The sequence below is a fragment of the Leuresthes tenuis genome, unplaced genomic scaffold (genome assembly GCF_036924035.1).
Source record: "Leuresthes tenuis unplaced genomic scaffold, fLeuTen1.0.hap1 SCAF_16, whole genome shotgun sequence".
Lineage (NCBI taxonomy): Eukaryota > Metazoa > Chordata > Actinopteri > Atheriniformes > Atherinopsidae > Leuresthes > Leuresthes tenuis.
Window position 1 is genome coordinate 16245031 of NW_027325370.1, and position 22837 is coordinate 16267867.

Consider the following 22837-nt stretch of genomic DNA (forward strand, 5'->3'; position numbering starts at 1 on the left):
GAAACTGCCTCTGTAAAACAAAGAGAGTGTCAAGAAGGGTACGGCATCTTTGAGGATCACCTCATAAATCTTATTTAAGTTTATCAGGGAAAAGACTCTTTTCAAGTGGCAAGGAGTCCCTGTGATGAAAACCTTATTTATTCCATGAACCTTGTGAGCTTTCCTTGAGATCATTTAAAGCTACATTTTGAATTCACACCAAAATGAGATGCAATTAAGTTGAAATCTTAAAACTGAAAATACTTGACAAATATGGCAATAGAAAATGAGAACAAAATCAGCTTTAACAAGGAGTTGCAGTCATAAATAAAAACTCCAAAACTCCACCTAAAGAGAGATTGAGCCGAGTAATAACATCATGATTAACTGTATTCAGTCCAATGACCTTCACTTGCTCAAGGCAAGTTTTCTCAGTGGGATCCCCTCCCACAACCACATTTTCTCTGAAGCAGCCAAACCCTTCTTTTCTTTATTTCAGCACAGTCACCATGCACTACACAGCTACACAATGGTATTGAATTATACTAGTGTTAATTACAGGCTGCTGTGGTGTGGTTCCTGGTTCAAATCCCGACTGGGGCCTTTCTGTGGGGAGTTTGCATGTTCTCCCCGTGTATGCGTGGGTTCTCTCCAGTTACTCCGGCTTCCTCCCATCATCCAAAAACATGCATGTCCGGTTAATTGGTGTCTCTAAATTGACCCTAGGAGTTAGTGTGCTCGTGGATGGTTGTCTAGTTTGTCTCTATGTGGCCCTGTGAGGGAGTGGCGACCTGTTCAGGGTGTACGCCGCCCCTCGTCCAGTGACAGCTGGGATTACATTCATATCCTACACATCACACTTGGCTCATATTTTATTCCAATATGATAAAGAATTGGTAATTAATGTACTTCAGCAGCATGCAAAATGACTAAGATCTTTTTCCAAACATCTACTTAGCAACCTATAATCTGTAATATAATTTTTATTATCTTTTATAATAGTTCATCTCCAGTCCTGAGTTAACTTTGGGAAATATTTTGGTCTTGGTGTAATATACAAAATATCTTTGGGGCCTTTGGAGGGAAATAAGAAACTAGAGAATATGTTTATTGGCATTTTTTTCTCTTTTGTACCTTTTTTTTTTAGGTTTTGTTTGTTTAGTCCTAACAGAATATAGCAATTACAAAATGCACCACATGATGTGAACCCTGAACTCTGGTGTCTAGAATCTGCCCTTTAAATGGCTATCATCGACCTCATCCATCAGCTTGTCTTATGGGAAGCATTTGTCACACCGCTGCCTTCAGATGAACATTGCACCATTTTTCAGCTGTGTCTGTATAAGGACTTTATTACTAGGACTCCTTTGCTTAGACTGCTGCCTGTGCAACCTGATTCCAAATTATTTGGGGCAAATAATTTATAACAGTCAAATTTGGCTGCTCACAAGTAAAAAAAAAATACCGCTGAGATTTGTTAGCTTTGTAGAAGTTCTTTCTCAACAACTGGCCATTTATTTTTGCTCTTGTGCTAATCCCCTCTTCTGTGCATTTTACTTTACTCCTCTACAGTGGCGGGACTCTGCTGACAGTGAGTGGGACCAACCTCGCAACCATTCGAGAACCAAAGATCCGGGCCAAGTATGGTCAGGCGGAGTCTTTTCATGTGAGCCACAGACATGCACACAAGCAAACCTATCTAAATACATCCAGCAGCATACACAGGCTTTAATTTGCAAACACACTTAAGTAACTACACTATACACCATTTAGATTTACACATATGTATATCAACCATAACATACATTTCAACAGGCCCCTTCCTGCCCCCCCCCCCCGATAAAATTGCTGCTCTGCTTAAGTCTCATCTTTTTACAGCGACAGTCATCTAAAACTTCCTCAGGCCATACACTGGGGCTTTTCGGAAATCACTGCACCATTTGAGTGTAAATGTCACAAGAAATAGAACATGACGGACTACATGTGAGAGTGAGTGAGCGAGCTGGAAAAGGTTTTAGGGGAATGAGGGAGAGAGGCTATAGATAGATAGTCTATAGATATTGCTCACAAAACTCTTTGGTGATTTTCACTGATAGCTGAAGTTAGCTCTGAAGGTTAAGAACTGAACTTTAGACAACACTGAAGCACTTCAACCTGCAGACAAAGCTGTCATTTATTGAGGCAGCCAGCCCACACAATGCATCCCACACAGCCTTTTATCAAAATGCTGCTTTGCACTTTAAGGACTGTGCTTTTCAGTGTTGACACTCATTTACTACAAATTACAGCTGCATTTCTCTCACCTTTCAGACAGCCTCAGTTTTCTGTTTATTCCTGTGCAATATAACAATCAACTTGCAGAATCATTTAATCTATAAAAGTGGATACTGTCTGCACTTCCATTTCATTAAGTGGCATTTCTATGTGTTCGCAATAGGATTAAATGTGTGGATTTCTTTTGACATGTTAATGAAGGTCAATAGAACAGCTTTTTCATCATATTAAAAAAGGGAAAGAAACAATGGTAAAAATTCAAATACATCTGCTGTTATCCACAACATGCAAAAACATAGGGATGGCCCTCTGAGCAGCTCTATATATTGATTCAGAAATGGTCCTGAAATCATGTATTCATGTATTCTCCAAAGAAGTGATGTAAATACTCCCAGGTACAAGCAAAGGCAGAGAGCACATTTCCCATTATTAACAGTTGATCATAAATTTGCAACCGATTTACATTTCCAATAGCTCTAACAGCGTTGTAGTTTCACAGGGCATTGACTTACAAAAAGGATGGGTTATTATACCCAACAGATTCATTTTAAAAGGAAATTATAACTTGCAGATTATTCCTAGTATTTCTCAGTATCTGATCTAAAGAAGTAAGTATAAATATTTGATATACAACTTTTGCAATAAAGTTATATTGAAAGGGAACTACAGTAAAGTAGATTCTCTCATTAAATAAAAAAATCATTAATTCTTGTTTTCATTGTGTCATTTTCAGAACTGTACCGTGTACAACAACTCGGTCATGGTGTGTCTCGCTCCGTCAGTGGCAGATTCAGAGCTTGGTTTTTCTGAAACTGGCACCGGCCCAGATGAGATTGGGTTCTACATGGACAACGTCAATGCTCTGGTGGTGGTCAATGAGACATTCAGCTACTACCCCGACCCTGTGTTCGAACCACTGAGTCCATCTGGTGTACTGGAGCTCAAACCCACATCGCCGCTAATTCTCAAGGTCAGAAAGGCACAAAAGTAATTTTTTCCCAGACGTTTCTCTCTACCTGCCTGTGCATTTCCGTTTATTTTATCAGTGCTCTGATCTGAGGTTTTTATCTGGCAAACAGATTTGGCCAGTACTTATCTAGACTTTGTACAGGCTTTGTGAATACTTTTTAACTTGTCAGGAAAATGTTCTCCACTGCAGCTGTGAAGATGAAGAGATTCAAGTGCACAATTCTTGTGCCTGCAGACAGCTTATAGAGTGGGGGAAAAAGACCACAGTTCTAAAAACTTAAAAAAAAAAAAATCCATTTATGTTAGAATTTAAAAATATTTTAAGATTTCTATGTTCAGTATGCTTCGGTGTGGATAAAAACTACTCAATCATGCTGTGACATTAGGAAAAGAAGGACTATTTCCGTGTTTTGTGTCATTCTGAAATCATGTAGGTTTCCAATAGCTTTGTATGTTACTTCTTCCTGCATTATTTGCCACTGTATTGTGTAATAAGAGCTAATTCCTTAGAGCATGTCTACAAGGCCACTCATTTTAGCTGCTATTGATGCCTTTCAGCCATTCTGTCCATTCAGAACACTTGTGGTCAGTTGCCTCTCTTACCCACAGATTTTACGACTCCGAGCTCGCATTAGTAACATTCCTTTTTTACACAAAGTTAAACCACAGCAGAATTTCCATTTTTTGCTCACCATAGACCGTGTTAATGGAAATATCTGTCACACCTTGATGCATTAGCTGTGGCATGTGTTAACCCATGAGTTAGTTGCCACCCTCAATTTTCTTTTTTGATACGTTTCCAACAGACCAGTGTAGAATATATAATCTTGTAAAAGTGCAACCCCTACAATTGATGGTACGCAAGAAAAGTCAGTAGCACTAGTTGAAGAAATGTAAGTACAGAAACAGCTAAATTCATCTGAAGAAACTGAACTAAGTGCAGCGTTTTCTCACATACAATTAATGCAGCTGCATTTTGACAGCTCTAGACATCTTTAGTTATAGAAGTGTAGAACTACACAGCAACATTCCAGCAGCAGACAGCAAGACAGAAACTGACAACAAGTTGCGTAACAAAACAAAGTAGGTCTCTCTCACAGCTGTCAAGGAGTGAGAAAAAAGTGAGGCCTGCTAGCTGAATCTGAAGGATATAATAGACAACTTTGCACAGCAGAGAGTCAGAGGAGAGCACCTGTAATGCAAGTCGAACCTTTGTTTCGGCCTTGTCTCGGACACGTTCATCAACTTTGTTCACCTGTTTCATGCCCTCCCACGAAGCTGTTTATTCTGCTGATTTTTAGTATGGTTGGTAATAAATGGAAATAAATGGAGAGATGTGGATGTATTTGCCCAGATGACAATGGTCCATGTTCCTGTACTTCATAGCACTTCATAAAACCATGCACCACAAAGAGGTTAATTAGGATTGATAAGGTCATAAAAAATGTGATAAATAAACATGAATTAGTTAATTTTGGGACTGTGAACTTAGTTAAGAATTTCAAATGGTGAAATACGAACATCAACTGCTTAAGTTTTAATCTACATGAACAGAACAAGTTATTGTGGAATGTGATCTTGTACCTCTGCAGGTAATAAGATTTTTGAATAGTCCAGAAACCTTCCATACATATTGACCACTCTTTCTAAAATACCACTGCTCTATGGCACAAAAGTGGGAGGGTGCCAAATCTGAAGCTGTTGTTATTTCTTGTATTTTTTTCTTTTTTTTAAACAACATTTTTATCTGTTGCAGCCAAATGTTGGGTTTTATTTTATTTGTTTGTGGTAGTTGAATGCATTTTCTATCATGGTTTTCCTGTTTTCAGCTTGACCACGAGAGTCTCAAACATATCGAACCTATGTTGTATTAATAACTGAAAAGCCTACTTATACTGACATGGGCTAACACACTCACAGGCTTATTTCTTTTTATACAAGAAAAAGAAAAAGTCTCAAGTGTGTAAAGCATTGGGAGTAAAAAAAAAAAACTCTAGTTCATAAATGAAAGCTGAAAGCAAATGTTCACACCTTCCAAGGCCAATTTCTGTCCTTCAGTAAGTAACAGCAAGTTCTCTGAATGCCTTCCTCCTCCACAGCCTCCAGCCCTCTTAAATAACAGTCTTTTCAATTTGTGTAATTAATTTTCAGTGCTTTAAGGGCAGTGTGGAAGCACACAGGCCTACAGTCCAAAAGATTTGGATTATATTGGTTTTCATTTTCATTAACAGTGATTGGACATAAGTATGTGGAATTAATTGGCAATTTTTGAGTTGTACGTGGGTGTCATTGTATTATCTCACTGAGTGCACCTGGAATGTTTGGTCAAACATTTTCAAGAGAAATCATTGTGGTTATACCCATTGCTTAGCCAGAAAAAAAAGTGTCCACCTGGATTTAACTAAGCAAATAATCTGCTGTTGCCTCATTTGCTTGGGTCTAGGTTCAGCATTGTAATACCACTACTAAAGTATTAATTGAAATAAGCAGAAGATTAGTGTCTAAAAATAACTAAAGAGGATATAAACAACATTTCTCAAGTGCACATTTGAGTAATTTAACTGGTGGCAGTCTGTGGGCCATTACAGGGACACTTAACACAATACAGAGACAATTTAAAATCCATTTCTTTTAGATCAGTGACACATCCGTGCGCTACATTTGCATTGAATCCAATGTTCAGTGCTTTTATCTTTGAGATAGATGAAGAATGGCCTTGACTATCTCTTATGTTATCAAAGCGTGTTACGCTTCTTATTTCCATGAAGAGATTGAAAGCAGCGTAACCGTCATAATTTATTTCTTAAAAGATAATTTATTAGCAGTGAGCCTCGCAGTAATTGCCAAATCTCCTGCTTGGCTTGTTGGTGGAACTGCTTACCCAGTGGAAGCGCTGATGAGATGGACAAAAATGCAATTCGGTGAGATGTGATGTGGGGGGAGAGTTTCTCAGATGCGTGCACCGGGCCTGCCATGCAATTAATTTCTCATCTGTAGTGTCGGGTTTGTTTTTACTGAGGGATGTTCAGGGGAAAAAAATCTGATCCTGGCGTTTAGTGAGCGCTTTCCTGTGTGTCTGCAAGTGTTTTTGAGAGTGTATCCCTGCATGATGCTGCTTGCCTGTAGTGTTTATGTGCGGCAACAGCTCTGTGTGTGGCTGTAACTCCATTGCATGTGCAGTTTAGGCTCTGCATGTGTGTTTATGTGTACAGGATGCTGTGGGGGTGTGTGTGATAGCGCGATGGAATGGGATGCATGTTTACAGGGTTGCAGAGCAGCGCTGGGTGAAGGCGGCCTGCAGAGACAATAGGATTGGAAAACGGAGTCTGTCTATGCGTCCCACTGCTAAGTCAGCGGGAGACATGGAAGCTATCTCCTTTTTCTCTTTCTAACTCACTAACTCTGATTTTGTGTGTATTCCCCTTCTTTCTCACTTCGTTCAACTCCGTTTTACTTCTCTCATGTTTTCTCTACCCTTTCCTCCCTCCTGATGTTTTCCATCTCCCTTGTTTTCTTTGTATTCATCTCTCCCCGTATCGCTTTTTTGTTTTCTTGCGTTTGCTTGGATTCTCTCTTTTCACACCACTAACTGCCCCCTCCCACCTCCATCACTTGCAAAGTGAGTGCCAAATAAGTCTTGATATTGAAATGAAAGATCAGAAATGAAATTGACAAATATAAGAATTTACACACTTGCTCTGCAGACTGTATATGTGAAATTCACTTGACTGAAGTCAAAACAGCTTTGGTGTATGTAAGTTTGTGTTCTGCTTAAGCACTTCTGTATACAGCAATCACTTGTTGTATAATTTTCTTTACTTCTGTCTTTGTCTCCAGTCGTTTGCCAAATTTGTGAATATTATGTCAAAATTAGATTTTTTTTTTCTTATTGAACCACAACTAAACCACCATTAAATAAACAGTAAAAGTGTATCAGTGATACACTATATATGTATTCTATATATTAACAAAACCTAAGCCACAATGCAGAAGCACTGTGTGGAAAAACTAGACACATACTTAAAACCTCCATAGGAATGAAGCATCAGCTAGGTGCTACAACGCGAATCCAGTCTAACCACCTCAATAAAAGCAGCAATTTTGTCAGTTTGCCGGTCTGGAGCATTCAGGTGTGTGTGTTAACGTTATGTTAAGGAGGAAAGACGTCAGCAATGATTTTGGAGTCAATCCCACTTCCTCACTTTAGTCACACTACTTGGCCTTACCCCTCTGTTTTGCAGAGGTAAGGTACTCCTTTTCATGTAAGGACAGACAGAGAAAGAAGAGGTCTAGGAGTTAGGCCATTTTCAAACAATCTTGAGTCAGTTAGAAAGATTGTTCACAACTGGAAAACTTTAAAGACGGCCATCAATCTTCCCAGAAGTGTGTGTCCGAGCAAGTTCACTGAAAGGTTAAAACCCAAGACCTACATCTCAGACTCTACATCCTCAGTTTGCATGTTACATGTTAAAGTTCATGACAGTACATTTGGAAAAAAGACTGAAAAGCATTGGTCCACAATGGTGGAGGGCTGATGATTTGGGCTTGTTCTGCAGCCACAGGATCTGGACACCTTTACGGTCATTGAGTCCACCATGAACTCCTCTGTCTACCAAAGTATTCTACAGATAAATGTGAGGCCATCTGTTCTATAGTTCAAGCTTGGCCAAAACTGGATCACGCAAAAGGATAATGATCTTAAGTATACCAGAAAATTTACATAAGAATGACTAAAAGAATCAAGATAATAATCAAGTGTTGAAATACTCCAAAGTCAAGACCTCAGCCTGACTGAAAAGTTTTACCAAATCTGCTAAAGGTGGTTCTACAAGGTCTCAAATCACAGAGTTTACTTCATTTTTCATTCATCACGTCTACATATATTGGCTTATTTTGGTTCAATGAATAATAAAACACTTTTACATGTCATGTTATTGTTCATCTGTGTTCATATTTACTTAATTTCATAACAGGTTAAAAAATAGATTTGTTTTTTCTCATCCAAAGTATTATCTGATTCCTAATACCTTAGATTTAAAAGAAGATGTGCTTTGTTTTTCACATGACTGTGTTTATATCACCAACCAGCAAATTTGCCTAATGACTATGTAGTGGCTGTTTTTTGTGACATTTAAGAACAAAGTTCTTTGCCATTTTTGACAAATTAGAGCACGCTGGACTTACAAGTGGGTGTCATAAAAACAAAGCTGAAACAGAGTTTGGTAGACAGTAAGTAACAAAAGAAGCTGCAGCGGTCGGCAATATGAGAAAAATAATGTGAACATTGTTCTTTCTTACGTTAAAACATTAAACTTACTCTTGTAGTCCTCCAAAATGAACGACTAAAATGAAATCATTAAAGTGTAGTGACACTGAGTGATGAGACCCTTCTTCACTATAATAAACACTGACGTTGTGGGTCTTTTAGACTGAATCCCATTTGACTTCTGCTATTGTAATAGCTCACAATAGTAGCAAATATTATAATATATGGCTGAAAGTAGTCCCCCACCAATCCTATTCAAGAAGGATTTGCTTAAAACTACAGTGCCCAACTGTTGGAGGAAAGCAGTTAACACCCCCTGTCTTTTTTTTTTTCTTTAATTTAATTTTGAATATATTTGACTTTTTCAAATATTGTCTTCTCTGGGGCTTGTTAATATAATATAGAGAGCCTTATCCTTCAAAGGAGTTTTAAATGAGTAATTTCATTGTCAATGGCTCATTTTTCTCCTTTCATTTTCTGAAAAAAAAAAAGATTTGCATCAAAGAATCATATCATTAGGAGAAAAATATTAGCCATTATGAACAAGTTCATTGTTAGCCAGACGAGAGGGTTACAGATGAAAGTCATTTAAAAAGAAAAGCCACTGGTGATGCCTCACTCACTTTGTAGTTCAATAAAAGACCTAATAACCATAAATATGTTCAGCCCTTACAAATGTCCCCCTTTGAAACTACAGCGTGCATAAATGAGCTGAGAGCCTCTCCTCAGAACTTTTGTCTCTCTGTGTTTAGGGTCGTAACCTGATCCCAGCGGCTCCAGGTAACAATCGCCTGAACTACACGGTGCTGATTGGAGAGACTCCCTGCATCCTCACCCTGTCTGAGAGCCAGCTGTTGTGCGAATGGCCCAACCTCACCGGACAACACAAAGTCACGGTCAGATAATGCCCCTGTGTTCACCGCCTCTTCATCCGTCTGCATCAGTGACACTCTCCTGCCACCTCTTCGACTTCACTTCTCTGTCCCATCCTGTCATATTATGCCTAGACGTTTCTCAAGATTTATTCAGAAGAAAATCACAATATCGCCTTCTTTACTTGATATTTTCACACTTAACTTGTAATTCATGTTTATTAATATGTTCTAGTCTAACTGTCTTAGTTTGTAATGTCCCTCTTCACCTTGTTGAGTTATATAGGTAATCCCTTGTGTCGTTTTAAACAATTTCCTCTGACAGACTCCAGGATGTGCTCTATTGAGCTTTCACACCAAGGCTGCTATTAAATGTGTTATGTTCAATTAACATGTTGATTCTCATTGGCCTTCAGCTGACCTGGTGCTGAAAATAAGTTTAGTTTTGTTACAGGAAATGAAACCCTGAGAAATGTTTGTACTTTGGACATTTTAATGCGCTGTTAGCATTTAGTCAAATCCATTAAGTGGATAAAGGAAATCCTGCACTTGTTCGTGTAATACCCTCAACTTGACCACAGTGGACCTCAAGACATGCCTTTTAGATTCAAAGCTGTGTTGTTGTTTGCTTTTTAATCCACTGAGGCATATTTGTTTCAACAGCTGTGCTCGCATCAGCAGTTCTCTCCTCCAGCTGCTGCTGGTTGTAGATTTGAGAGTCCCTCAGTGCCCTCTCCATTTTCCTGTATTTTTTATCAGCTTCACTTAACTGCGATGGTGTAGATGTTTAATATTCCGCAGCATATAATGTGTCTAACCTTCACTAAATCTACAGCCAGGCGGTCCTCCGCCCACACCCTACTATCATGAAAGCGACACTCATCTTCACTTTAACACACTCCCGATCTCTCCCTGCACTGACACCCGAAACACCGTCACAATAGACCTTTCTTTTCACAGCAAACATTTTGTCTGGGCATTCATGTGGAAGATAAATCACAGGTGTACTGATAACAACACCTACTATCTGTCCGTAGTCTGTTTAAGTAAGCCGGTACCAGGTTCTTGCTATTGTGATCATTGGTCTGGCTTACTGGGATATTCAGCAAAACCTGATGTGGGTGCTTCTATCTTTTCGGGTGCTGTTACAGAGCCATCGTACCCATTCTTTGTCCAAAGCCAGGCTGCTTTTTTGTCCTTTGACCCAATAAAAGCCCTACATAAAGCAGCTAAGCCCGCCCTCACACATTTTCAGTTTACAGCCTGTGATCTGCTTTTCAAAGCATTCTGTACCGAGATAGAAGATAAATTAGAGCAAATTTCATTATGCCATCAAAAGACAGAATTTAGAGTACTTGGAGTAAGACTTTTTTTTTAATCTATCTTCATTTATTCTTTTATTGTTTATAGTATCGTGAATCATGTAAAATACTTCTCAAACAGTGTAATTTTAACATAATTGTAATATATATATATATTTTGTTTAACCATCAGTCCAAAGATAGTGCAGCAACTTATAGACAATCCAAACTGTTGTAGAATCGCATAGTCGGTGTTTGCAGTGGGTTGGCAGGCACAGCGTTACTGTCACGTTGTTGTTTTTTTAACCACAGCAGAGTAAATAATGACTTTCCTTCCTTTGCATGTTAGAATTGACCTTGAACATTCCCAACTTATCTGTCTTTGTCTTCTTCTGCCATGTGTTTTTTTTTTCATTCAACGTTTTCGTAGCTGTAGATAAAGTCAAAAGGTGCATTTTCGACCAACAGCACCCAGAAGTTATGCGGCCCGGGGCTTTTTAGCGCTAAATATTTACTTCTGTCTAATGGGTCTGTTGCAAGTTGAGTCTGACGAACTTTGTTACTCCTCTCTAGATTTTGGGAACTACTACACTGAGCCTACATGTCTCTGACGTCATTTTCATCTTAGCGTAGAATATTTTCCAAATTATTGATACAGCGGGAATTAGTGCTGGGAAATAGTCAAGTCTGTCCTGCTTCAGTCATTCAGCAGAACTTTTCCAAGGTGTTGAGCTGTCGGCAGACTGCAGACTGAACTCCCCGATTCTCTCTGACTACAGCAGATTTTCAAAAATCACAGAGCAACTCCAGAAGCATCTGAACCAAGGAAGGTCAAACCACAGCCAGGCAACACAGCACTCACTGTGAATCTATTTAGATGTTTGTCTAAATATCCCAATAGTGCACACACTCAGCCTCCATGCCTTCTTGTTCCCCTTTTAAACTTATCACCAGTGTCCTTTCACAGTCATTTCACTATATCTTTATGACATTTACTCCCTGCGAGCTACAGCCAATAAACCTAGAAAGCCACTGACAGCGCATCCATGTAATTCAGTATGATAGCACTCGACAAAACCAGCCAGCTCCAAGGTGGATCTCTCTTGGAGTTTTTTCTCTTCATTTACCCCCCCACCCCCTTTCCATTTTTTTTTTTTCAAAGCAAAATGTCATGTTAAATATTGGAGCGATGCAACGTGTTGGTGGGGGTGGTTGAGTTGGTTCTTCGTGTGACAATAGCCGAGGAAAAAATAGAGCTGTCTGTTCCTATCTTCTCTGCCTCATGTGCGAGTGACTACACGCACTGTGTTTGTGGTTTGCCTCTGGTGTTCACATAGTTTTGTGTTTATGTGCGCATCTTTGTCTTTGTGCGTGTTGTACAGGGCTGCAGAGAAGGACACAGCTGTGGTATAATAATATTCCCTATGCACATTGACCTACATAGAGGGGAACCCGATGGGTGTCGAGACATACTGGGTTCGAGCATCCTGTTGTGTGCGTGTGTGTGTGTGTGTGTGGGTGGGTGGGTGTGCAGTAGGAGACGTTATATGTGTGTGTTGGTATGTCTTTGTGCATACCCTCAGATGCTCAGCTGTGTATTGGCAGCTGTGTGCATCCCTTGAGTTTTCGAAGAAACTTGTTTGTTGCTTTGGCCTTCAGCTTTTTAAGTTCCTCCGCGAGTCCTTCAGTCTGTCAGTCGAATAAAAATAGACAAGCCTCAAAAATATGTCACCAGCTTAATGTTGTTTAAACTCTACAGAATTAATGTCATCTGAGGGTTTGACCCTAACCCTATTTAATAGTCTTAAACATAGGTGTGACTGCAGACTAGATATTATATTACCTACTAAACATCTGACCGGTTAGATAGTGACCCTGTATTTCTAAATTTCCCAGTTAGATCCAACAGTTTTTGTCTATTCTTTGAGTGTTCAAAACTGACTATAGAATAGGTAAGCACAGCTTTTGGGTTTCTTCCAGACAAGCTCTCCTATAATATAAAAAACGTCTTTAATCTTCATTCACACTCGCTGTGGAAACAGAGAGCTGTTTTAATTTCTGCAAAACAAACATATGAGGACCCAATAGTATTTAAATCAAATGCTCCTCAGCTTTGTTTCACGCAGAGACATTTTTTTTTTTTACGGGAAAATTGTCAAAGCTGTTCTAATTTCCTTTTTGAGATGCCATTTTTACAGCAGACATTCTGACAGGACGAAACAGGAGAGGCACAGTTGTCACTTGTAATGTCAGTGATGACTTTAGGATCTTTGATTTTTCACAAGTACAATGGCCATTAGATGTATTATCACAGCAACTTGTGTAAGTTGGCTTTTACAAACTGAAATCTGAACAAATGTGAGTTCTTTAACAACAATGTTGTTTCTCATTTAGCTGCCATAATGTTTATTTAGTTAGCACTGGGACTAAAACTTTAAGATTAAATTAGAACCCAGGTATTGATAATAATGACTGTTTTAACTCTTTGTCTTTTCCATCTAAAACACCTCCTCTTCTTCACCTCTCCAGATCTTGCAGTGTCCAATTTGTCTGCTGTACTCTTCTTGTGTTTTATTGTCCCTGTTCTTTTTCTTGTCTCTCGTCCTGCTCAGAAAAAAAAGTTTTTTTCATAACCAAAATCTAATTACATTTCTATTTCTTTGACCTAATTATTAGGATTAAAACAAACATCTGCAACACAACCTAGCAACCAGCAATTATGTTGCCAACAATTCCCTACCCGCTCCTCGCACTCTTTTTTTCTCTTCTCCCTCTGCTGTGGTGCACAAAACACCATGCATGCCAGATAGTGTATGGTGCCAGGTAGTGTGACACAGATGCTACTTGTATGAAATGCAAAGAGATCAAAATCAAATAATAATCAAATAATCATGTCAGTATTTCTCTGAGTTTAATGCACGACTGGGCACTGATCTGTTTTTCATATTTCTTCTGACGAGTGCTGTTGAGAAAACATTCAGGGCTGCAGCCCAGGATGTTGGGCGGAGAAACTGGCATAGCCTGCATTGTGTGTGGCAGTAATAAACAGCGTAGCAGTTGCTAACCAAACTTTGAGAAAGATGACAAACACACCCACTTCATGCTATTTCTTACATATTTGAGCAGTTACTTTTGAATTTGTCAATCTCCTGTCTGGTGCTTGGCAAGTACAGTTGATTAACCGCAGCGTTACAGCTGAAAACAGACACTTTTTATTGCGAGAGGGCACGAAAACATGAATATTGCCGGCTACAGATGTATACAAGATCTTCTTATATGACGTGATGTTAATACACGTTGATACACATTAATAATACACGTTGATGATACACGTTAATACACGTTAATAAAAAAATAATAACAAAAACCCAGAATGGATACAAATATGTCAAATACAAGAAATGTGTTTGCTTCATCAGTATGTATCACATTGTTCACACTATATCTTCAGACTGACTACAGATTGATGCAAACTCTTAAATTGATCAGTTTGATGAATTGTATCCCTGCTTCATAATTAGCCCAGACTCATACTTAAAAGAAAAATAAATGAAAGTTTTTCATAGATCTCCTCAGTTTCTTTGCAGCCTGTTCATGTTCACACGCATAATTAGCTGCTTCTTGTTAAAAAGCCATCTAATTGTCTTTACTATTGCAAATTTAATTTGTAGCAATTGACTACACTGATATTGATATAACAGCTCCACTACTTTCTTTTTTCATTTTTTTTAATCAGACTTTGTTAATGTCAACAGGAAAGTGCTCTTACAAGAACTTTAAAGCTTATAATCACACTTAATTTGAATCGGTTATCAACCCCCCTGGAGGATAGCCTGATTTGATGGATTCCAGTGACACACTGTGCATATGTAAATGTAGTTAGTCAGAGAAAAAAAAACATTACATGTGTTTGACTTTCCATAATTATGATGGCTCCTTAGGGAGAGATTTAAATGCTGGTGATTACTTTGTTTGATTACTTACACTCTGTGTTCATATACGGATGGTGTATGTGCGATCGTCCTGGATCTGTAGAGTATTTTGTGAGTGCGTGTGACATCAACATCTGTGACATTTTGCACTGCACTGCTTTTCAGCTGTGATCACATGCACATCAGTCACTTTTGGACCTAAATCAAAAAAGTTTGACAATGATTTATGAGGACATTAACAATAAAATATCCAGCCCAAATACTGAGCCTCGACAGAAATCTGCAGATACTGCAGGATAAAAAAACTGAGAAAGTTAACTTGTGAAATCTTCATTATCAAAGCCCTCTGAAGTTGCTCCCCTAAAGGCAAGAATCGAAAACCTTTCCTACAAGAAATGTTCACAACAGTCAAGGTGATGTAAGCTTCCACAGTATAAGCCTGTCAAACAGATCTGACTGTTTAGTGTGACTACAGAACCGATTAAAATTTAATGATCCCTTTGGTAAAAACTGGGTCAGCCAGCTTCTCTTTCATCAGACCAGCAACTTTTGATCTCTTCAGACCACCTCATCTATTCACAAACATATGCTGCTGGAGAAATGGCCGCATGTTGTTTTCTCCCTCATTCTCTGGGAAGTGCTTGCGTAAATCCCAGAGCTGACTGTGGAATATCAGCACGTAGCAACTTGCTAGCCCGTAACGATTTTGGTGCAGTTGCCTTTAAGCAGCATGCCAAACTCTGGCATAACAATTAAGTTATTAATTGGCTACAGCAGAAGTTGCGTTACACTAAGCACCTCTCTGATGAATGACTATTTAGTTATGTGCAAAACATCTGCCTTTTCTGTCCTGATCATTTAAAATTGTTTGTGTTCAGATTCGTGCTGGAGGATTTGAGTACTCCCCTGGAACTCTTCATATCTACTCTGACAGCCTGCTAACGCTTCCTGCCATCATCGGTATTGGAGGCGGAGGTGGCCTGCTCCTGCTGGTTATCATTGCCGTGCTGATAGCCTATAAAAGAAAGTCGAGAGACGCAGACCGAACCCTGAAACGTCTGCAGCTCCAAATGGACAACCTGGAGTCGAGAGTGGCCCTGGAGTGCAAAGAAGGTAGGCAATGAAAACAGTGTGGTTACTGTAAAATTAATCAATTTATAATCTGGGAGAAATAAGAAATAACATTAATAAATGGATGTTTTATCGTCTAAAGATTCAGTTTCATCAGTAGAAATTGTTAGAAACAGTTAACCTTTCCAAAGAGCTTTTAAAAAAGATACTGAACTTAAAACAAACAGGAAGGGAAGTCTTAACCAAGGCTATTATTATATCCTACAAATCTGAAGAAAGTGATCTGAATCTAGTTTAATGGGTCTCTACTTCATGCATGCTCCACCTCCACAAACCTCCCCGAATATTTATCTAGTTGTTTGAACCTAATTTTGCTGACAAAAAGCCAAACAAAACTGTATAAACCAACCTTCCTAATTTATCGTTCATTCTGTAAGTGTTGCTAATTAGAAAAGGTGTTTAATGAATGGTGTTACATTTTGGTAATTAGATAATTCCACTCTTGTTAATAGTTACTGCATATGAGAAGAAAATATGCAGTTTTTCCAGTAAATATGAGGATGGAGCTAGCTGCTGGTTAGAAAAAAAAGACTTAAATTAGAGAGGAATGGCTTGCCTGGCCTAATACAAATGTAACTAAATGTACCAAGAGCATGCACACGGTAAACCACAACACTAAAACCATTAACAGATAAAGTAACTTCTCCTCTTCTTCTGTTGGCAAAGTCTGCATTCCACCATTCACCTGGAGACTACTGTGAAATTTACCACCTAACTAAACATTTCTGCAGACCAGTCACACCCCTGCAGTAGCAGACTTCCCTATCAGGACAGCACCACATCCCACAAAAACTGCTTTGGAGGGGATCGACGAAAAAGACAAATACCTCATCCCAATTCCTCCTTTGACCTATCGCTACTTTCTGAATAGATAAGTCACCCCTTTTCTTTTGGAGATCAGTTAGTAGCGGTCAATCCAAATGGCCTCTAATGACCTGATTAAAGAGCGAGATGACCACAGCTCCTTGATCCCTAAAAGAAGATGGATATCTTGCCCCTGCAAAACTAAGTAGAGGAATTGGGAATTAATTCCGAGAGTCTGAGGAGCTCTCCTATCCTCCAAACTCTGATGGGACCTGATGGCATCTGTGGGTAGCGAGCCATCCCACTACTCACAGAGTTTAAAGAATCTATTGATTATATCCCAGTACCAGACACTCCAGGACACTCTCTAATGATCTTTGTCCACAACCTGACTGGCTAGAGCTCTTTTAACAGAAAAAAAAGAGGACCTATTCAATATCAAGAGGGCGGTCATTCCGTTGTTGTGCATTTTAAAGCAAATACATGTTTTTAGGTTATTCCAATTTGATTAAAAGTTCTGCTGCTCAGCTACAGTGAAATTCTCAATGGTTGCATTGACTGAAACGTGGGGTTCCCTTGTGGGGATGGTTGAAACATTACAGCAGGACAGCCATCAGTGCAGCTCAAAAGACAGATGACAGCCTGCTTTTTGTCAAGTTTATGCCCAATAACTAGTGAATCCAAATGAAATAGATGCCAGTCACAAATTTGATCAATTACACAATTGGCACACAGAGCACTGCACTCTGTTCATTTAGTCCGCACACACCGGCTGAGTAAATTAGTTTTAAGATCCATCACTGGCAATGACACTGATTTAATTTTGTGAGTCTCCGACTTTGTGAGAGAATGCAGCAATATATGATGAAAAGGGGGTGTAATTTACATGATGGTAATATGCAGGTTGAACCGTGTCAAAGGATATCTCTTTAGACATAACTTTCACAAAGTTATGTCAAAATATATTTTTTTTCTTACAGCTAAAAACAGCATCACAAAGATAGAGATTTATATATGAGCCATTATTAATGTGACTGAATCTGCAGAGAGCAAGAGATGCAATCAATTGCTTCTGGATGATGTGATCATCATTAACAACATGATGTCTGCAGGGTATGTTTACTGAGGCAAAAGCATAACTGCCATAGCTGAGTCACTGTGAATAAAAAGCGGTTTCATTTCTGAAAATGTAGAGCTGGAATCCCATACATAAACAACTGAAACTCGTCGTTTTACGATGATTATAGAATTAAAGTCAGGCCAGTAAAATGCTGCTATGTGTTTTTACTTACAGGTGAAACTGCAATGATTCACAGGTGGCTGATAAAGTTGCAGAAGGTGCCTTTGTAACATGTTGCTCCCAGTGTAGCTCTAAAGCTCCTTGGTATAGATTTTTGACTCTATTTGAGTGATGCTCACCCATTTTGACTTTGATGGTGCTATCAAACATGTTATTATTCTGTCTGTGCCTCTGACTGAGTTTTTAACAGTTAATTGCTATGAAAACAAAGAGAACATGCACTGCCTTTGAGGGTAGTTAAAATGAGAGGCTATATGAGGTTGGAGTAAGACGGGAATTGCTTGCAGAGACACGAGAGGTAAATGACAAGGAGTATGAGGAAAGAATTTTAGCACCAGAGTGTGGATGACTGATGTAAGGACAGCCCAGGTGTTTACACTCAGTATAATGGTACAAGCACTCACAGACACAATGCAAAGTTATAACATGATCACACATAGTCATGATGCAGAGTCACAATTCTTAACAGCAGCCAAACCTGTCAAACAAACAGCCTCAGCTTTTGAGTAAAAGCACAGTGACTGTGGCACGTACCCTGACTGAGGTGACATTTTCGGAAAATTGTTCTGACCTTGTCGTTGTGCCTCAGTAAAAAAAAAGTTGTCAGTCATGTTTTTAAAGAAATTCAACTTGGAAAAAAAAAAATCCCTGCTCTTTCCACAATAAAAACACAGACAGCATCTGAGCGAACAGATATGGAAGTACCCAGTTCTGCAGGATGTGAAGCATGGCCTTATTCCCACCCAACAATGTACCCCGCCCCGCCTGCTGCACGCCCAGCTGGCCTGGTGAGACGAGGCAGCACGTGTGGGAGGGTTAGCAGCTGAAGTGGGCGGGCCACTATTAGTGTGATCACGGACGGTGTGTATGGTTGGCTGTGTCCTGAGAGTCTTCAGGGGAAAGAGATGTTCAGTCATCCATGTGAAGCAGACATCACCCCAAACACTGTTCCAGACTCGCTAATTAGCAAGCATGGCTACTTAAACATTGGAAATGACAACTGCTGAATGGCAAGTGTAACTTATTTGCTTAGGGTGGGTAATAAAGATTCTGTTGAGATCCTGTATGACAGTAAAGAAGCTAAGAGAATAATACAAATTGAGCACCAAACAAGGTCATGGTGAAAGCATCGTTTACGGAATCATCTATGCAGACTCTGTGCTGTGGCATTTTTACACCTCACTTCCCAGACTTTGATGATGCAGCAATAAGGATTTCAAAACAGAACACAGTCTTAAAACCTGATCCAGTAAAAGCCATAAAAAATGATAAACCTCTCAAATCATTTTCACCATCAGCAACAAGTGCCAGTATTTCAGATCTATCCAAAGTTCTCCACATGTGCATATTTTATTACTTCGTCTTCACTGAACAACGTTCATGTTTCACTTTAATCATTGGTCATATTTTATTGCAAAACTGCATTCTCCATTTCTCGCTTGAATCTTTTTTTCATCATTCGGAGCTCCCTTTTTGGCACGAGGACCTCATCGACTGTAAGCTGTACTATAGTGGCTCCTCTTGCTGCAGGAGACATACGTGTTTAAACGCAACCGAGCTGAAAATTGGAGCTGAGATACATTCTGTAAAACATCTAATTATTCAAACACGATACCCTGCAGTCATAAAAACCTCATAGTTAATTTGATTAAAATAAAACCGCAGATGTCGAAAACCAAAATTTAAGACTGTAGCCTCACTCGCTGGTTGTCGCCTACTGAGATTGGCTCCCCCTCTCAACCAGAATTTTCCTCCCCATCCTTCTGTCTGCTACTGTCTCAGTGAAGATTTGGTTCCTACATTAAGGCAGGCCGATCGTGTTTTTTACCCTGTATTCTTAATCTTCTGTGTTTCCTCTCCTGTTCAACTAGAACATGTTCCCACTTGACACCATTTTACGAGGGCACCATCACTGCTTTCTGGGCTTAACACTGTCCAGGAGCATTATTTCTGATATAAATTCCTCCTATCTGATAATGTTAAGGTGGTGCAGCCAGACCATTCTCCAGCTCTGACACAGCACTGTGGAAATAATTCTGTCCATGCTAAACAGAGTTTGCTTCATCAGTAAAGACTGTTTCACAACTTTTAAAACCTTATGTGTTAAATAAGGTATTGATCCTTGTTGCATGGGCTCAAGCACACCCTATCAATTGACTAAAAATTGTATGGAGAGTATGAAGAAACGGGGTAGAAAACTGAGTAGAGAATATGAAAGCAACCTTGTCTGAACCATGTCTCCTCCAAAGTGTAGACCTTCTTGTCTCCTACTCTTGTCGTCTTCTCCTTCCCTCCTCTTAATTCTTCTTTACTTGTTATCTTCCCATTTTGCCTTTTTCTGTCTGTACCTCTCAGTCATTATGTTCTGAGTGCTCTGAATTTCCTCCTCTGCCATCATCACATCTTTACATCCTGATCTCTCTTTATTTTTTTTCTTTTGCCCTTTTTTTCCTTCATCTTCTTTGCTTCCTCTCTTCTCTCATCTCTCTCGTGGACCAAACAGTCCAATAACAGCTGGGAGAAATTATGCATGAAAACTCATCCGTCGCTCTCTTAATAATTATCCACTCATGCAATTAATTGACTTTCCTTTCCAGGAACATTGTTTTTGTCTTGGTTCTGCTTTTCTCTCTCCTGAGCTGACTTTCCTTTTTTTTCCCCCCTATTTATTTTTAACATAGCACTGAGAAAAACAGAAAATCAAAGAGGACACTTTCTTATTTATATGTTCCTATTGAGGATGAATATACCAAAATGATCTTCAAGTATAGTTGGCTTACACTGACACAGAGTACAGAACTTGACTTATACCTGTCTGACTTGAAAATGTATTTATATTTTTTTATTTTTGGAAAATTGCCAGTGAAATATTTTTATTATTCATCTATATATTTGTCTAAATAATTGCTTGCATAAACTAAAACAAATTACCTTGTAATGTACACCATAATCAACTAGGTAACTGTAGTTACAGCATACTTTCCTTAAATGAAAAAGTGGTCAAATATCCAAAATCCTTTTTCACAGTATAGTTGCAGTACAACTAGTCACAAGTTTTCTTCTTGAAGGATTTAAATACACTTCAAGCTATATTTTTGTAAACTAAAGAAAGGGCTGATTCAGTCTCAATAATTACTGACAAACTGTGCCTACATTTATACTACTAGTACACTAGTTCACAAGTTATGTTTTAAAAGTTTAATTTAGGAATATGCCTGATCTCTACCTAAGTATAAAGAAACTTTTATACAGGCTTTTTCAGTCGCACATAATCTTGTCATCATGGTCTTTAACACAAGCCACCGAATTGACGATTTGTCAACTGATGAAAGGAGGTTCCCACCTCATGACCCCAATGACATATTGGTCAGCACAGCTCACTGGTCTACATAGGGATTATAGGGATTATTCACCGAGTCTGATCCATTTTCTTTTGTAGCACAAGTTTCTTGTGTTTACTTTGAATTCTTGTTGGTCCTCAATAATTGCCGTTGTCGGCCTTTCTTCATCAGTGCTGACCTTTATCTCTCAGCCCTTCTGTCTTTCTGTTTTATAAGACCCAGACACTTTATCTGAAATTACTCAGCTGGTGCTGTCTGTCTGCATTTCCTTTCCTTTTCTGTCTCTATCAGGTGCCTCATCTTACTTGGGCATATTTAGTATGCAGTGTTGTCACTTGACTGCCATACATTTTAACCATGTGTGCTTTTTTCTGTTTTCTCTGAGGTGCTCTGTTTATTTCACCTGACTTTTGTTTTCTGAATTTTTATTTATTTATTTTTATTGAAAAAGTATCTTAAAGCTTAAAGCTCCCACGAAACAGCCAACACAGCCCTACTTTCCTCTGCATATTTACAGATTCCCTGTGGAATCAGGGGACAAGTTAGTGAGTCTGCCCTTCCTCCCAGGAAGCCTATCTTCACTGATGGGTCAGCTCCAGTGGACTGATCCCACCCACTATTATGCGTCAAAAATAATTTAATTGGATACAAAATCATACAGAATAAAGACTCTCAAAACTGGACTTATACACCCAGACAATGCAGTTAGGGAATCTTTTTGCTTCCACTCGTAAGCGTAAGTGTATGTTGATGCAGCTGAATTTCTAATAAAGCTGCTCTCATTCACATATTTCCTTTTTCTTTTGTCATCAGAAACTGAGACTGAAAATCATCCCAGTAAGACCAAAGGTCAACTCACAGTCACTTCCTGCATTCCCAGGCTGTGTCCCTTCCCTTAGAAAATCCAGATTTTATAACTTCAGCATCATCTGACAAAATCACAATTCAAGTGTCTTAAAGACAACGTTGATGCAGGGAATCGATCTATACTTACATGTATGATTATTCCCCACAGAGAAAGTTAGAATAGTCCACAGTATTGCAGCGACGGACATACCTCACTTGATAACTAGTTTCTCCTTCTGAGATGTTTACTGAGACAAGAACTGTGGTCCAATTGAGTGACCCAGCTGTGCGCTAAAAGTTGGGTTGGACATTTTGCATCTGAAACTAACAGAAATAACCATTCCTGTAGATTTTGCTATGCTTGTGGGTTTATTGACTGATGATGACATTTCCATAGAAATTAATTTTGTCCTTATTATGAAATTTCTAAATACTGATGTGACTGATCCCTTCGGATTAGAGTTTAGTTTTCCCTGTGGGCTTTGATTTTTGCTTTAACGGTTTATTCAGTGGTCTGCTAACAGTGCTTATTAAGACATGACAGAATTATCAAACCAGTCTTCTCAAGTTTTTTTTAACTGATTGTTTAACTTTTTTTCCTTTTTTTCCGTCTGCCTTCTTTTCTCTGTAGCATTTGCAGAGCTTCAGACAGACATACACGAGTTGACCCAGGAGTTGGATGGAGCGGGGATTCCCTTCCTGGACTATCGGACTTATGCAATGAGGGTCCTGTTCCCTGGGATAGAGGACCACCCTGTGCTCAAGGAGATGGAGGTACGGGTCAGTACACCGTCAACCAAACTTGAAACTAAAATAAACTAA

The 22837-nt window shown here is 39.1% G+C and overlaps 1 protein-coding gene across 2 annotated transcripts in view; it reads left to right on the forward strand.

The window, feature by feature from the left end:
- LOC140271455 (plexin-A1-like) overlaps positions 1 to 22837 on the forward strand; it is a 239833-nt gene that overhangs the window by 189024 nt on the left and 27972 nt on the right. Inside the window, exons 17-21 of one of the 2 annotated variants that reach the window (XM_072366682.1) lie at positions 1552 to 1645; positions 2987 to 3223; positions 9241 to 9384; positions 15472 to 15706; positions 22647 to 22789. In XM_072366682.1, the coding sequence (XP_072222783.1) occupies positions 1552 to 1645; positions 2987 to 3223; positions 9241 to 9384; positions 15472 to 15706; positions 22647 to 22789 (853 nt within the window). Of the gene's footprint in view, positions 1 to 1551; positions 1646 to 2986; positions 3224 to 9240; positions 9385 to 15471; positions 15707 to 22646; positions 22796 to 22837 lie in introns of both variants that reach the window. The other variant, XM_072366681.1, reaches the window with a different exon arrangement.